The 15231-nt window shown below is 41.0% G+C and overlaps 2 protein-coding genes and 1 pseudogene across 2 annotated transcripts; all 3 read left to right on the top strand.

Moving 5' to 3' along the window:
* Positions 1 to 233: 233 nt before the first annotated feature.
* On the top strand, positions 234 to 1896 carry LOC129623050 (olfactory receptor 7G3-like; annotated as a pseudogene).
* A 5525-nt stretch (positions 1897 to 7421) lies between these two features.
* LOC129642017 (olfactory receptor 7G1-like) lies at positions 7422 to 8360 on the top strand. Its single transcript, XM_055566582.1, has one exon. It carries the CDS (start codon positions 7422 to 7424, stop codon positions 8358 to 8360), a length of 939 nt encoding a protein of 312 aa, XP_055422557.1.
* Positions 8361 to 13104: 4744 nt separating this feature from the next.
* Positions 13105 to 14034, top strand: LOC129642016 (olfactory receptor 7G2-like). Its single transcript, XM_055566581.1, has one exon. The coding sequence runs from the start codon at positions 13105 to 13107 to the stop codon at positions 14032 to 14034; it is 930 nt and encodes a 309-aa protein (XP_055422556.1).
* The last annotated feature ends 1197 nt before the right edge of the window (positions 14035 to 15231 follow it).

Here is a 15231-nt window from a genome sequence, read left to right as displayed (position 1 = left end):
GGATCTAGTTCCCTGACCAGGGATCGAACCTGGGCCCCCTGTAGTGAGAGCATGGAGTGTTAGCCACTGGACCATCATGGAGGTCCCTAGAATGCAGTCCTAATTTTATACTGGAATGATTTGCTTGGAGGCATCTTAAGGGAGAAAACAACATTCCATGACTGTTCTTCCAAGTAAGTGCCCCTACTTGACAAACAATAGATGGACTATAAAAACTTAGGACATGGGGCAGTATGGAGGGAAATTTTGAGGAAATGTAAAATGAGAAAAGGGGAGAGGAGGAAGCAGGAAAAAATACCTGTAACTGATTTGGTTTCAAAACAGACACACGGGGATTCCCTGGTAGTCCAGTGTTTAAGAATCCACTTGGCAATACTGGGGACACGGGTTCGATCCCTGCTCTGGGAAGATCTCACATGCCTTGGAGCAACTAAGACTGTGTGCCGCAACTACTAAAGCCCGAGCACCCTACAGCCTGTGCCCCGCAACAAGAGAAGCCACTCAGTAAGAAGCCTGCACACCACAGTAAAGAGTAGCCACAGCTCAACACAGCTAGAGAAAGCCCTCGAGCAGCAACGAGGTCCCGATGCAGCCATAAATACATAAATCTTAAAAAAAGGAAAAAGTCCCACAGACACAAAATTAAGGAAGTTTCTCTGAAGTTTTGTTTTCTTGTCTCCATCTTTCCATCAGCTCCACTGACAGCAGGAAACCTGGAAACCTCTCCAATACCGCAGAATTCCTCCCTCTGGGACTGTCAGGGGATCCAGAATTGCAACCCCTGCTTTTCTGCCTGTTCCTGTCCATGTACTTGGTCACTGTGCTGGGTAACCTGCTCATCACCCTGGCCATCATCTGTGACCCACACCTCCACACCCCCATGTACTTCTTCCTCTCCAACCTGTCCTTTGTAGACATCTGCTTCACCTCCACAATCATACCTAAGATGCTGGTGAACATCCAGACCCAGAGCAAATCCATCAGTTACACAGTTACAAGTCTGATTTGTCCAGACATTTGCTGGACTGGAAAATGGAGTGCTGGTGATGATGGCCTATGATCGATTTGTGACCATCTGTCACCCGCTGAGGTACAAGGCCATCATGAATCCCAAGCTCTGTGGGCTGCTGGCTCTGGTCTCTTTCTCTATTAGTGTTCTCAACACCCTGCTCCACACTCTGATGGCCCTGCAGCTGTCCTTCTGCCCAGACCTGGAAATTCACTTTTTCTGTCAACAGGCTCATATTCTCAAATTCACCTGTTCGACATCCTTGTCAATAACATCCTTGTGTATTTAGTGGGATCATCCTGTTGGGTATTATTCCTCTCTCTGGGATAATTGTCTCTAATTGTCTCTTATACTCGAATTGTCTCTTCTGTCCTGAAAATCCCATCAACTGGTGGAAAGTATAGGCATTTTTCTATCTGTGAGTCACGATTAATAGTTGTTTCCTCGTTTTATGAGACAGGCTTTGGGGTGTACCTTAGTTCTATACACTAGAACTTAGGGCTTCCCTGGTGGCTCAGAGGTTAAAGCATCTGCCTCCAATTCAGGAGACCCAGGATTGATCTCTGGGTTCAATCCCTGGGTTGGGAAGTTCCCCTGGAGAAGGAAATGGCAACCTACTCCAATATTCTTGCCTGGAGAATCCCATGGTCGGAGGAGCCTGGTAGGCTACAGTCAACGGGGTCACAAAGAGTCAGACACGACTGAGCGACTTCACTTTCACTTTCTTTAGTTCTGTAGCCACTCATTCCTCCAGAAAGAGTGCAATAGTATCTGTGGTGTACACTATGGTCACTCCTATGATGAACCCCTTTGTCTGTAGCCTGAGGAACAAGGACATGATGGGGGCTTTGAAGAAATTAATCTCTAGAATATCATCTTTCCATTGATGTTCAGTTGCTTTGTACTTATATTCCTAGAATATAGAGTTTCCCTGGTGGCTCAGATGGTAAAGAATCTGCCTGCAGTGAAGGAGACCCAGGTTCAATCCCTGGGTCAGGAAGATTCCCAGGAGAAGAAAATGGCAACCCACTTCAGTATTCTTGCCTGGAGAATCCCATGGACAGAGGAGCCAGGTGGACTACAATCCATGGGGCTGCAAAGAGTTCAGGGCTGCAAAGAGTTGGACACGACTGACTGACTTTCACTTCCTAGAATATAAAAGGGAGAGATAAATAATGAGCAGTCCAGAAAGTCTGACCAACTGCTTGAAATACTTAATACCAGAGATCAAATGGCTAAGGATGAGAATTTTTTTAATTAAAAAACTAGGGTTTCTCTTTTTAAAATTTTATTTTACTTTATTTTTAAATATTTATTTATTTGGCTGCTCCGGGTCTTAGTTGCAGCATGTGGGATCTAGTTCCTTGACCAGGGATAGAACCCAGGTCCCCTGCATTGGGAGTGCAGAATCTTAGCCACTGGACCAGGAAAGTTCTCATTTTTATACTTTTTGGGGGTAAGAATTTTGGAATCAGACCATCTGAATTTGAATCCTACTTCTACTAAACAATAGCTCTGTGACCTTTGACAGTTTACTTGAACTTTCTAAGCTCAGCTTCCTCATCTGCAAAATTAGCATAATGATATTATAATATTTACAATTTTGGAAGGTTTTAATTACTTCAGCCCTGTCAGTGAGAATGCCCGCTTTCATCAATAATAAGGTAAAAGTCTTGACTCCAACAGGTCAAATGATAAAAACAATTATCATCTTTTCTTAACAGTGACTTCAAAGGTCAGGTAGGTCTAGGCACAAAAGCACAGGACTCCATTTCATTCTTCTTGCCTTCCTCTTAAGACTGGTCCCCTGATGGTCACCAATGGCTATAGCTGGGCAGAGACATTTCAGACACAACCTGTGTGCATGCTCAGTTGCTTGGTCGTGTCCATCTTTGTGACCCTGTGGACTGTAGCCCACCAGGCTCCTCTGTCCATGGGATTTCCCAGGCAAGAATACTGGAGTGGGTTGTCATTCCCTTCTCCAGGGGATCAAACTCAGGGATCAAACCCACATCTCCTGCATCCATTGTATCTCCTACATTGCAGGCAGATTCTTTACTACTGAGCCACCAGGGAAGTCCTTTCAGATACAATCAGTTCAGTTCAGTTGCTCAGTCGTGTCCAACTCTTTGCGATACCATGAACTGCAGCGCGCCAGGCCTCCCTGTCCATCACCAACTCCCGGAGTTCACCCAAACCCATGTCCATCGAGTCAATGATGCCATCCAACCATCTATCCTCTGTCGTTCCCTTCTCCTCCCACCTTCAAACTTTCCCAGAATCAGGATCTTTTCCAATGAGTCAGTTCTTCGCATCAAGTGGCCAAAGTACTGGTTTCATCTTCAACATCAGTTCTTCCAATGAATATTCAGGAATGATTTCCTTTAGGATTGACTGGTTTGATCTCCTTGCAGTCCAAGAGACTACTCTGAAGAGTCTTCTCTAACACCACAGTTCAAAAGCATCAATTCTTCGGCACTCAGTTTTCTTTATAGTCCAACTCTCACATCCATATATGACTACTGGAAAAAACATAGCTTTAACTAGACAGACCTTTGTTGGCAAAGTAATGTCTTTGCTTTTTAATAAGCTGTCTAGGTTGGTCATAACTTTTCTTCCAAGGAGTAAGCGTCTTTTAATTTCTTGACTGCAGTCACCATCTGCAGTGATTTTGGACCACCCCCCCCCCGAAAAAAAAAATTAACTCTGTCACTGTTTCCACAGTTTCCCCATCTATTTGCCATGAAGTGATGGGATCGGATGCCATGATCTTAGTTTTCTGAATGTTGAGTTTTAAGCCTACCTTTTCACTCTCCTCTTTCACTTTCATCAAGAGGCTCTTTAGTTCATCTTTGCTTTCTGCCATAAGGGTGGTGTCATCTGCATATCTGAGGTTACTGACATTTTTCCCGGCAGTCTTGATTCCAACTTGTGCTTCATCCAGTCTGGCGTTTCTCATGATGTACTCTGCATATAAGTTAAATAAGCAGGGTGACAATATACAGTCTTGACACACTCCTTTCCCAATTTGGAACCAATCTATTGTTCCATGTCCAGTTCTAACTGTTGCTTCTTGACCTGCATACAGATTTAATATTGTCAGACACAATAACTAGAAATAAAACTCTCCCTCTCCATTGCTCTTTTTGCAATGCAGAAAGAATCTTGCCCAGGAGATGCCCCAAAGACATTGTTTTTATTATCAGCCTGAATTGGGACATGTTCTGCATTAGTTTCCTATTGTCACTGTAATGGACTTCCCTGGTGGCTTAGTTGATAAAGAATCTGCCTACAACGCGGAAGATCTGGGTTCAGTCCCTAGGCTGGGAAGATCCCCTGGAGAAGGAAAAGGCAACCCACTCCAGGATTCTTGCCTGAAGAATTCTGTGGACAGAGGAGCCTGATGGGCTCCAGTTCATGGGGTCGCAAAGAGTCAGACATAACTGAGCAACTTTCACTTACTCACTGTCATTGTAACACATATCACAAGCTTAGTATCTTAAAACAACACAAATGTTTTCTTTTGCATTCTTGGAAGTCAAAAGCCTGAAATCAGCTACACTGGGCAAAAGTCAAAGTGTTGGGCTCCTAAAAGCTCTGAGAAAAGAATGAAAGGCAGAATTTGTTGGGGGGGGGGGGGGGTTGTTTGTTTGTTTTGCCATTTGTCACAGCGTGTGGGATCTTAGTTCCTTGACCAGGGATTGAACCCCAGTCACAGCAGTGAGAATGCCAGGAATTCCCTAATCACTGGAATGCCAGGGAATTTCTCAGAGTTATTATTTAATACATAAAGAATTTCTGTTCAGGGTGATAACAATGATCAGGAAATGGATAGTGTTAGTGGTCACACAACAGTGTGGATGTTCTTAATGCCATGGAATTGTACATTTTAAATGGCTGGAATAATATATTTTTTTCTTTTTTTAAAGGAGAGCCACTTTATTTTGAATAGTAAACAAAATTCCATTTATAACATAATAAACAAATATTCCATCAGTTTCTTCACAGTTAGTCCAAAGAACCAAGCCCCTGACTTAAATAGAATTTACATTTAACCTTAAATATTTTAAAATCCATCCAGGTCAACTTTGGAATTTTAATCTTGCCTGATACTATGAAATAGGGCAAAACTTGAACGACAGTCAAATTCCTACTTTTTTTCTGTTAGCCACTTTTGAAATGATAAATTTTATATCTATTCAAAGTGATTAAAATTTTGGAAGATAATATGCAAAGATATTTTTATGACCTTAGAAAAGTTAAATATTTGAAAGAATAGCACAATCCAAAAGGGAAAGACTGAGAAATTCAAGCACTTTAAAAATAAGCTACTAAAACAAATGATTCAAAAAATGAAAATTTAGAATTGTTCTTTCAGTATAGTGAAGAAAAAAGCAGGGCAAGTAAACTTCCAGTGAAATATCTCCACATATGACATTGCTCACCACATCAATATCAACGTGCTTTTATTACTCAGTACAGAAATAAACAACTTTTAATATAGTCCAGCTCTCTTAAAAACCAATCGTTCTCCCCTTATCTTCTGCAACCACCATTCTGCTTTCTACTACATTTCTACTTTACAAAGTTGCCTATTCTAGATACCTCATAACTTAAATCATATAATATTTGTCCTTTTCAGCTTGGTTTATTTCACATAGCATAAGGCTTTTAAGGTTGTAATGTGTAATGCTGTAATGTGTCAGAATTTCATTCCTTCTTATAAGGCTGAAATGAATGAATGAATGAGTTTCACATCTACAATTATAAACCACAACCAATTATAACCTGATATTATTGATTACATGGATATGTCATTGGTTGTATCTAAAAAAGAATACTGTTGTCCAATTAGAGAAAAACGGTGTGTCCACATTTGCACTGGATGTGAAATACATATGAGCAGAAAAAGGTGGAACAGTGACTGGTGAATACCTGGCCTCATAGCATCAGGGACTCCACCACCCTAAATTCTTCCATTATATCTTCTTGGTCTCTAAGGATTTGCACTGGCCTGGCATCAGCATGATGATAAAATTGTTTGATTAATGAGCTTTGGGTATTGGTCCTCCAAAGGTAGAGAGACTAAAAATTGTCGGTGACAGCCTCACTCAACAGCACTTCCTCAATAATATCAGCACACATGTGCCTCCTCCTGGAAATGACCCTCCTCCCTCTCTGCTCAGGAGCCTAGTGCTTCACTCAGTCCGTCTCCTCTTATTAAAACTTCAGCTTTCATTACCCAACATCTAGGAGACGCATCATTGCATCTCGACAAGAGTCTGTCATTACCTAGTAAAGTCATTCAGGTAAACCTTCATTCCTGTTTGGCAATCAAGAGAGGTGTTTTACCACAAGTTTAACCAGGGGAAATTGTGAGAAGAGGACACGCATAAAATTATTAGAACCAAGGCATCCATTTGCCTCTTGCCTGTCTTCTCTTTTCTCCACATGTTCCTTTGTATCTTTCCTGTAATCTTCAAACAGCTCTTATTCTGCCAGTCTCCTACTGTCTCTCCATTCTCAAAGACTATTTGCCTTGGCAGCAGGAATGTGCTTGTTTACAAACATGGTGATTGTTTTCCATGTTTTCCACTTTGCTGGCATTTAACTTCCTTTCTGTAGCGATTCAGGGAAGAGGCTTGGGCAGTTTGACCGTATCTTGTACTTCTGGGTTTTTGACACAGCTTTGTATTATCTCTGTTGCCAGGCTGTGAGGTCTCTGGGGAAGGAGGTGATGATTCAGATAGACTCATCAGCCCTGATTACCTGCTTCTCCTAATAAAGTTTACCAAATGTTATTATAAAAATAATCAGAACAACATAGTGTGATTTTATCTTTTAAGATAATTTACAATTTATTTATTTATTTTTGGCTGTGCTGAGTCTTCATTGCTGAGAGGGCTTTTCTCTAGTTGCTGAGCACAGGGGCTACTCTCTAGCTGCAGTGTGCAGGCTTCTCACTGCACTGACTTCTCTCATTGCAGAGCACAGGTGCTAGGGCACGTGGGCTTCAGTAGTTGTGGTGTGTGGGCTCAGCCATTGCGGCTCCCACGGTCTAGAGCACAAGCTCAATAGTTGTAGTGCATGGGCTTAGTTGCCTCGGGGCATCTGGGATCTTCCTGGATCAGGGATCCAACCATGTTTCTTAAATTGGCAAATGGATTCTTTACCACTGAGTCACCAGGGAAGCCTGATAGTGTAATTTTTAAAACAGCTATTCTTCAACTCTTTCCATAATTAACAAATGTTGACACACTGCTTTTAGTAATTTCAGGTCTTTAATCAAAGTAACGAAATAATGTACGTCCCTCTATTCCATTACTTCTTTTCTCAAATTGGTGTTTGCCTCTGGTAATATCCCTGCTGCTGGACTAGGGGCCACGTCTTTCCCATCAGATTTATCAACAATATGGAACCAAGAAACCAAACAGATGTTTCAGAATTCCTTCTCATGAGCCTGACAGAAGACCCAGAACTGAAGATCACCTTCTTCAAACTGTTCCTGTCCATGTACCTGGTTACTGTCCTGGGAAACCTGCTCATCATCCTGGCTGTCATCTCTGACTCCCACCTCCACACCCCCATGTACTACTTCCTCTCCCATCTGTCCTTTACAGACATCTGTTTAAGCACAACCATGATCCCAAAGATCCTAGTGAACATCCAAGCACAGAGTCAGAGCATCACTTACACAGGCTGCATCACCCAGATCTGCTTTGTTCTGACTTTTGTTTGTTGGGAAAATTTTCTCCTTTTAGTAATGGCCTATGACCGCTATGTGGCTATTTGTCACCCACTGAGGTACACAGTCATCATGAACCCTCGCCTCTGTCTTCAGCTGATTCTACTCTCCTTGTTCATCAGCACTGCGGACGCCCTGCTCCACAGTCTGATGGTGTTGCGACTGTCCTTCTGCACAGACCTGGAAATCCCCCTCTTCTTCTGTGAAGTTGTTCAGGTCATCAAACTTGCATGTTCTGACACTCTCATCAATAACATCCTGATATATTTTGTGGCTAGCTTATTTGCTGGTGTTCCTCTTTTTGGAATCATTTTCTCTTATATTCAAATTGTTTCCTCCATTTTGAAAATGTCATCATCAGGCAGAAAGTATAAAGCTTTTTCCACTTGTGGGTCTCACCTCTCAGTTGTTACCTTGTTCTATGGGACAGCTTTTGGGGTGTATATTAGTTCTGCAGTTACTGATTCTTCTAGGAAGACTGCAGTGGCTTCGTTGATGTACACTGTGGTCACTCCCGTGATGAACCCATTCATCTACAGCCTGAGGAACAGAGACATGAAGGGAGCTTTGAGGAAACTCATTGGTAGGGTACCTCCTCTTCTGTGATGTGTCATTGGGTTTGGGATGGGTTCACTACAATGAATCAAAGTAAAAGGAATGCTAATGAGATAGAAAGCCTGCCTTTTTCACCACCAGGTTCTTAAATGAATAGATAATATGACAGCTAAGTGCATTTTAACTTAGGGTTAATACCTGACTTGCTTTTTTTTTTTTTTAGCACTGATTTTTTAAAATTTATTTTGTATTCCAGTATAGCCTATTAACAATGTTGTGAGAGTTTACAGTGAAGGGACTCAGCCATGCATATACATGTATCCATTCTCCCCCATACTTCCTTCCCATCCAGGCTGCCACTTAACATTAAAGAGAGTTCCATGCGCTATACAGTAGGTCCTTGTTGGTTACCCATTTTAAATATAGCAGAGTGTACACGTCCATCCCAAACTCCCTAACTATCCCTTCTCCCCATCCTTTCCTCAGCAACCGTAAGTTTGTTCTCTAATTGTACCACTGTGATTTTTGACAAATGATTTCTATTCTCTAAGATAAATTTCTCCAGTTAGGGAACATGGAAGCTGAATCTGAGGCAGATATTTTTGGTATGGTCATTTCATGGGGAATGTTCTCAGCACAAAGAAAGTGGGGGGAAATATTAATTTATCTTTATTATAGAAAGTGGGAAAGGACTTAAATCTGTGGTCATGCAGAGATGTATGCTGCCTGATTCTACGGACCGCACCATATGAATTGAACCTTAGATGTAAGCCTACTGTGAGGCATAGTGGCTGATCTTTTATACCCCAGTTCAGGAGTTCCTGAGACTGTACTGGTATCTTGGACATGTGTGATCCAATATTTACATCCAGAATATTCAGCTTCATCAGTTGTAAAAAATTGCTATGGTTAGATTATCTCAGTAGTTTGAAATGATGGTGAGGTTTTGAACTTGATCTGTGGGGAAGCCTTTCTTTAAATAAGGGAAAGAAATACTGACTCTAACATTCCCGAACTATAAAGATAGTTATCTCTCATGACAAAGATTTCACAGGCAGAAAATGCACAGGAGCAGAAAAGTAGAGATTCATTCATTCCTCCAAGAAGTGGCTTCATGCTAGGGTTGATTCCCCTCATGGGCCCAGATGCCTGCATCAGATGCAGGCATCATATCTAGACATGGTTAGAGGAAAAAAACCCGACTGTCCTTCCCAAGTCTGTTGTTGACCGAGGCTTTATTTATAATATATACTTACATGGCATCATCCACAAGATTGTGCATGCATGCTAAGTTGCTTCAGTCATGTCCGACTCTTGGTGACCCTATGGACTATAGCCACCGAGCTCCTCTGTCCGTGGGATTCTCCAGAGAAGGATACTGGAGTGGATTTCCATGCCTCTTCCGGGGGATCTTCCCAACCAGGGATCAAACTCAAATCTTCTGTTCTCCTGCATTGCAGGCAGATTCTTTGCTGCTGAGCCACTGGGGAAACCCCCACAAGATATTGCCTTCTATCTTATCACTGATATGATCAAAAGTCACCTCCTTAACTAATTCCTGATATGGGGAAAGTAATTCCATTGTATGTATATAGTACATTTTGTTTATCTATTCATCCTTTGATGGACACTTGGATGGACACTGCTCCTACCCCTTGGTTATTGTAAATCATGCTACTATGAATAAAGGTATGTAAATATATCAGGTGTTTTATTAAATTTGTTTTTAGAATTGTTATTATTATCATTATTTTTGGCTGCACTGCTTGGCTGGTAGGATCTTTGTTCCCTGACCAGGGATCAAATCCAGGCCCCCCACAGTCGAAGCTCAGAGTCCTAACCACTGGACCATCAGGGAATTCCCTAGAATTGTTATTTTTTAACTACACACTTTCCCATCTCTCTTTGAAAATCCTATCTATACTCACGATTTAATCTTTCAAAAATTTAGTTTTAAAATGATCATGCAGCAAAATGCCCTTCTTGTGTGCGGTTCTCTGTATTTTAAGACATACATTGATTCTTACAACCACCGCCACAGTCAATATACAGAGCAGTTACATCATCTGCCAACAAACTGCCCTGGACAGACTAGGCATTTGGTCCTCTGTGTTTGTGAGCCTCTCTGAGCCACTGATCTGCTTTTTAGCCTTACCTTTTCTGTGCTTTTCATGATATCATATAAATGAAATCATACATCACCTCAACCTGTGCATGAATACTTTGAGTCGTTCTACTCAAAATTGCCCAAGACAAAATCAACTCACATGTACTTCCATGGATATGCATAAGTAAACTGCGGTTAAATCATCATAATAGAAACACACCAGTAAAGAAGAATGAATAACTGAGATAGGCAGCAACTTGAATGATTCTCAGTAGCATTATGCTGAGTGAAAGAAGCCCCATGCAAAAATCAAACGTTTATTTCAAAAATCTTATCCTGGAGCAAATTGATGATCTGATTCTTGGTTTGGTAGGTTAAACATTTTAGGATCATATTCTTCCTGGTATTTAAAATTTGAATTGTAGATTCATTTTACTTGCTAGGTTTTTTTCCTCCCTCTCCTTCCATTTTTGTATTCATACATTATCACCTAACAGATTCACAGTTGCCCTTGACAATTACCAGTCCTCTAGCCTTGAATTCAGACTGATAACTAATCCCTGATACTCAGTGATTTTGAGAACATCACCAAATTCAGCTACCAAACCACTGACTAACTTGATTCAGTTCTGCCCTGGGGGCTTCTTTTGAAACTTTCTGCTGTTCTAAGTCCAAAGCTGTAGTCCTCGAATGAGTCCCCAACTCTTGTGTTCACTCCCATTTCTCAGTAACAAACCTCCACAAATGCCTTTGGCTTTTTAAATTCTATATTTCTAAGTCTTTTGTATTTTCTATTATTTTATGTGTTCAAAGCAAATGAGGTTAAGATAGTAAGGGATGACAATACAAGGCTATCCTGCCTCATGTTGGTTTTAAAATATCAAGAAACTTGTATGTTCACATGTTCTTACAGTAGCAGTGAAGAGTGAAAGGAGTTAATTGACAAATAGATGAAAAAAATTTTTAATTTTTTATTTTGTATTGGGGTGTAGCACATTAACAATATTGTGATAGTTTCGGGTGAACAGTGAAGAAACTCAGCCATACATATACATGCATCCATTCTCCCCCAAACTCCCCTCCTATCCAGGCTGCAGCATAACACTGAGCAGAGTTCCCTGAGCTATACAGTAGGTCCTTGTTGGTTATCCATTTTAAATATAGCATTAGACACATGCAACTCTTGAATTCCTTAAAGATGAAATTATTTTAATTGATATCAATGTGGAGTACCATGCCAACCTGTTAGATAATGGATAAAATATAATTAAATGTACTGAGATTATGCTTGACCACTGTTGTCTTGGGATGACATTGTAACCCCTTACAGCTTTATGAAAAGTTAAGAGATGAACATGAGGTGGTACAGATGCAGAAAAGTCCACTTGGCCTCATGGGGTCAGAAAAGCAACCATCTTTAATTTCTCCCATGTAGAGTCTTGATCTTAAGGATTTGCACTTTCCTGGGATCACAGTGACAATGAATCGTCTGGTTAATGAGGAGCTTTGGAAATTGAAATCTCCAGGGTTCAAGACTGTGATCTGCCTGTGACTACCTCAATCAACTATACCTTTTCTAGGAAAGTAATAACACACCTGAGACTCTTCCCATAAGTGATCCCTCCTGCCCAGGAGCTGGTGACTCACTCAGACCTTCTGGTCTTCCTAAGGACAGCTGTTCTGTATGGTACATCAGAGATGTCAAGCATCTTTCCACTGTGATACCAGCAAGGTAGCCTAAATTCCTTTAGTGAATATTTGGTGTTTTGGTACAGGTTCATACAGGGGAAGCTGTGAAAACAGTATATACATCAGATGATTAGAACCCAGTCTCTCTGCCTAACATATGACATCTTTACTTTTTTTAAATTATATTTTGCACCAATATTTGTAAGCATATTTGATTTACTGATATGAAACTCTCTATATGACCTTGTACTTCTTTCTGATTAGAAATCTTCCTGTTCAGATACAGGGTGACTTTTAAAGAAGTGTCCAATATTTCTTTGTGCATCTGTCATTGTAGGGGAGGGGAGAAAAGTTGATAAGCTTCATCTTATCTTTCCGTTTTTGGTTCCTGACATATCTATGTATTATTTCTTTTCCCTGGCCCTGAGGTCACTGGGGATCCAGACAAATTTTTCAGTGGCCTCCCTCATCTGTTTCTCTTTATAAAATTACTAATTTTTTTAATTTGGCTGCATCAGGTCTTAGTTGTAGCATATGGGATCTAGTTCCCTGACCAGGGATCAAACCCAGGCTCTCTACTTTGGGAACACAGTGTCTTAGCTACTGGACCTTCAGGGAAGTCCCCTAATGTTTCAAATAATCAGAACAGTACAGATAGTTTATAAAAGAACCATGTCTTTATCCTTTCTAGCATTAACTGCTCATGCTCTGAAATACCAACTTTGGGTATTTTAAGGACAGAAAAATATGCATGCAGAAGGCATTACTTTTCCCCTCCCTTCATTAATCTCCTTCCCTTTCCAAGATGGTGTGGATCTCTTGTGATACTCCTGATGCTCATCTAGGGACCACAGGTTTCCATGTCTTTTTTTTTTTTTTAATTTTATTTTATTTTTAAACTTTACATAATTGTATTAGTTTTGCCAAATATCAAAATGAATCCGCCACAGGTATACATGTGTTTTTTAACCATATCTTTTTCATGAGATCATCAACAACATGGAATCCAGAAATCACACAGATGTTTCAGAATTCCTTCTCATGAGACTGACAGAGGACCCAGAACTGAAGACCATTTTCTTCAGCCTGTTCCTGTCCATGTACCTGGTCACTGTCCTGGGAAACCTGCTCATCATCCTGGCTGTCATCTCTGACTCCCACCTCCACACCCCCATGTACTTCTTCCTCTCCAATCTGTCCTTTACTGATATCTGTTTAAGCACAACCATGATCCCAAAGATTCTAGTGGATGTCCAAACACAGAATCAGAGCATCACTTACACAGGCTGTCTCCCCCAGATCTGCTTTGACCTGATTTTTGTTAGTTGTGAAAATTTTCTCCTTGGAGCAATGGCCTATGTGGCTATTTGTCACCCCCTGAGATACACTGTCCTCATGAACCCCCACCTCTGTGCTGTGCTGATCCTCATCTCATTATCTGTCAGCATCGTGGACGCCCTGCTCCACAGTCTGATGGTGTTGCGACTGTCCTTCTGCACAGACTTGGAAATCTCTCTCTTCTTCTGTGAAGCTGTTCAGGTCATCAAGCTTGCCTGCTCTGACACCCTCATTAATAATATTGTCTTATATTTTGCAGTTAGCATATTAGGTGGCATTCCTCTTTCTGGAATCCTTTTCTCTTATACTCAAATTGTTTCCTCTATTTTGAGAATGCCATCATCAAGCAGAAAGTATAAAGCTTTTTCTACCTGTGGGTCTCACCTCTCAGTTGTTTCCTTGTTCTATGGAACAGGTTTTGGACTGTATATTTGTTCTGCCATTTCTGAGTTCTCTGGGAAAACTGCAGTGACTTCATTGATGTACACTGTGGTCACTCCCATGATGAACCCCTTCATCTATAGCCTGAGAAACAGAGACATGAAAGGAGCTTTGAGGAAACTCATTGGCAGTGTAGCTTCTTTTCTGTGATGTGTCATTGAACTTGAGATAAGGCTACTAGAATAAGGCCAAATTAGAAGATTACTGATGAGCTAGAATGCCTGACTCTTTCATCACCAGGTTCTTAAATGAATACATAACATGATGGCTAAGTGCATTTTAATTTAAGATTTAAAACCAACTTATTCTTTGTCTAACTCTGTGAGGTTTGACACAAAATTTCAGTTCTCTAAGATAAGGTTTTTGGTTAGGGCCAAGAGAAGCTGAGTCTGAGGCAGAGGTTTGTGGAATAGTAATTTTGCTGGGGAATGTTCTCAGCATAAAGGATATCAGAGAAGGTGAAGGAAAGGATTTAAACAAGTTTGTGGTCATGCAAAGATAGATTCTGCCTGATTCCCTGGATAGCACCATATGAACTGAACTCTAGAGTTAAGGCTATTGTGATACATGCTGGCTGATCTTTCACACCCCAGTTCAGGAGTTCCTGGGGTTGTTCACTGGTAAATGGGACATGTGTAAGGTGATATTTGCATCCACAATATTCAGCTTCATCATCTGTAAAGTTGCCATGATTAGCTTATCTCAGTCATTTGAAAAGATTGTGAGGTATTTGAACTTGATTAGTGAGGAAGACTTTCTAATGGCAGGCTACAGTCCATAGGGTCGCATAGAGTCCGACATGACTGAAGTGACTTAGCACACAGCACATACATCCTTGCTCTAATATGTTCAAACGGTAAAGATAGTTATCCTCATTATAGGAATTTCAGAGGCAGAAAATGTGCAGGCACGAGAGAGTAGAGATTCATTCATTCCTCCATGGAGAGGCTTCGTGCTACGGCTGATTCCCCTCATGGATTCACACGGCTGCATCAGATGGAGGCATCATACCTAGACGGATTCCCAGAAACCAAGACAACTGTCCTTCTCTGAGTCTGTTGTTAACTGAGGGTCTATTTTTAGTCGCCATTTCCATGGTGTCATATTACTCAGCTGGAAAAGTTGGTACTGAAGTTCTATAAATGAAATAATATGCCTACTGTTTTCTCATTTTGCTTTTTAAAATTGTGGCAAAATGTAAAACTTAAGAATTGCAATTGTAATGTGTTTAAGGTGTGCCATTTTGTGTCATATTGACATTCACACTTCTGGGCAGTCATCACCACATTCTGTTTCCACCTATTTTATTTTTTGGCTGTGCCGGGTCTTTGTTGCTGTGTGGGCTTT

The sequence above is a fragment of the Bubalus kerabau genome, chromosome 1, assembly GCF_029407905.1.
Source record: "Bubalus kerabau isolate K-KA32 ecotype Philippines breed swamp buffalo chromosome 1, PCC_UOA_SB_1v2, whole genome shotgun sequence".
In the NCBI taxonomy this organism is placed as follows: Eukaryota; Metazoa; Chordata; class Mammalia; order Artiodactyla; family Bovidae; genus Bubalus; species Bubalus kerabau.
This window is presented reverse-complemented; position numbering and strand designations above follow the sequence as displayed.

What these genes read in the sequence shown, in the direction of transcription:
- LOC129642017 (XM_055566582.1), top strand. Translation starts at nt 7,422, where the DNA reads ATGGAACCAAGAAACCAAACAGATGTTTCAGAATTCCTTCTCATGAGC.
- LOC129642016 (XM_055566581.1), top strand. Translation starts at nt 13,105, where the DNA reads ATGGAATCCAGAAATCACACAGATGTTTCAGAATTCCTTCTCATGAGA.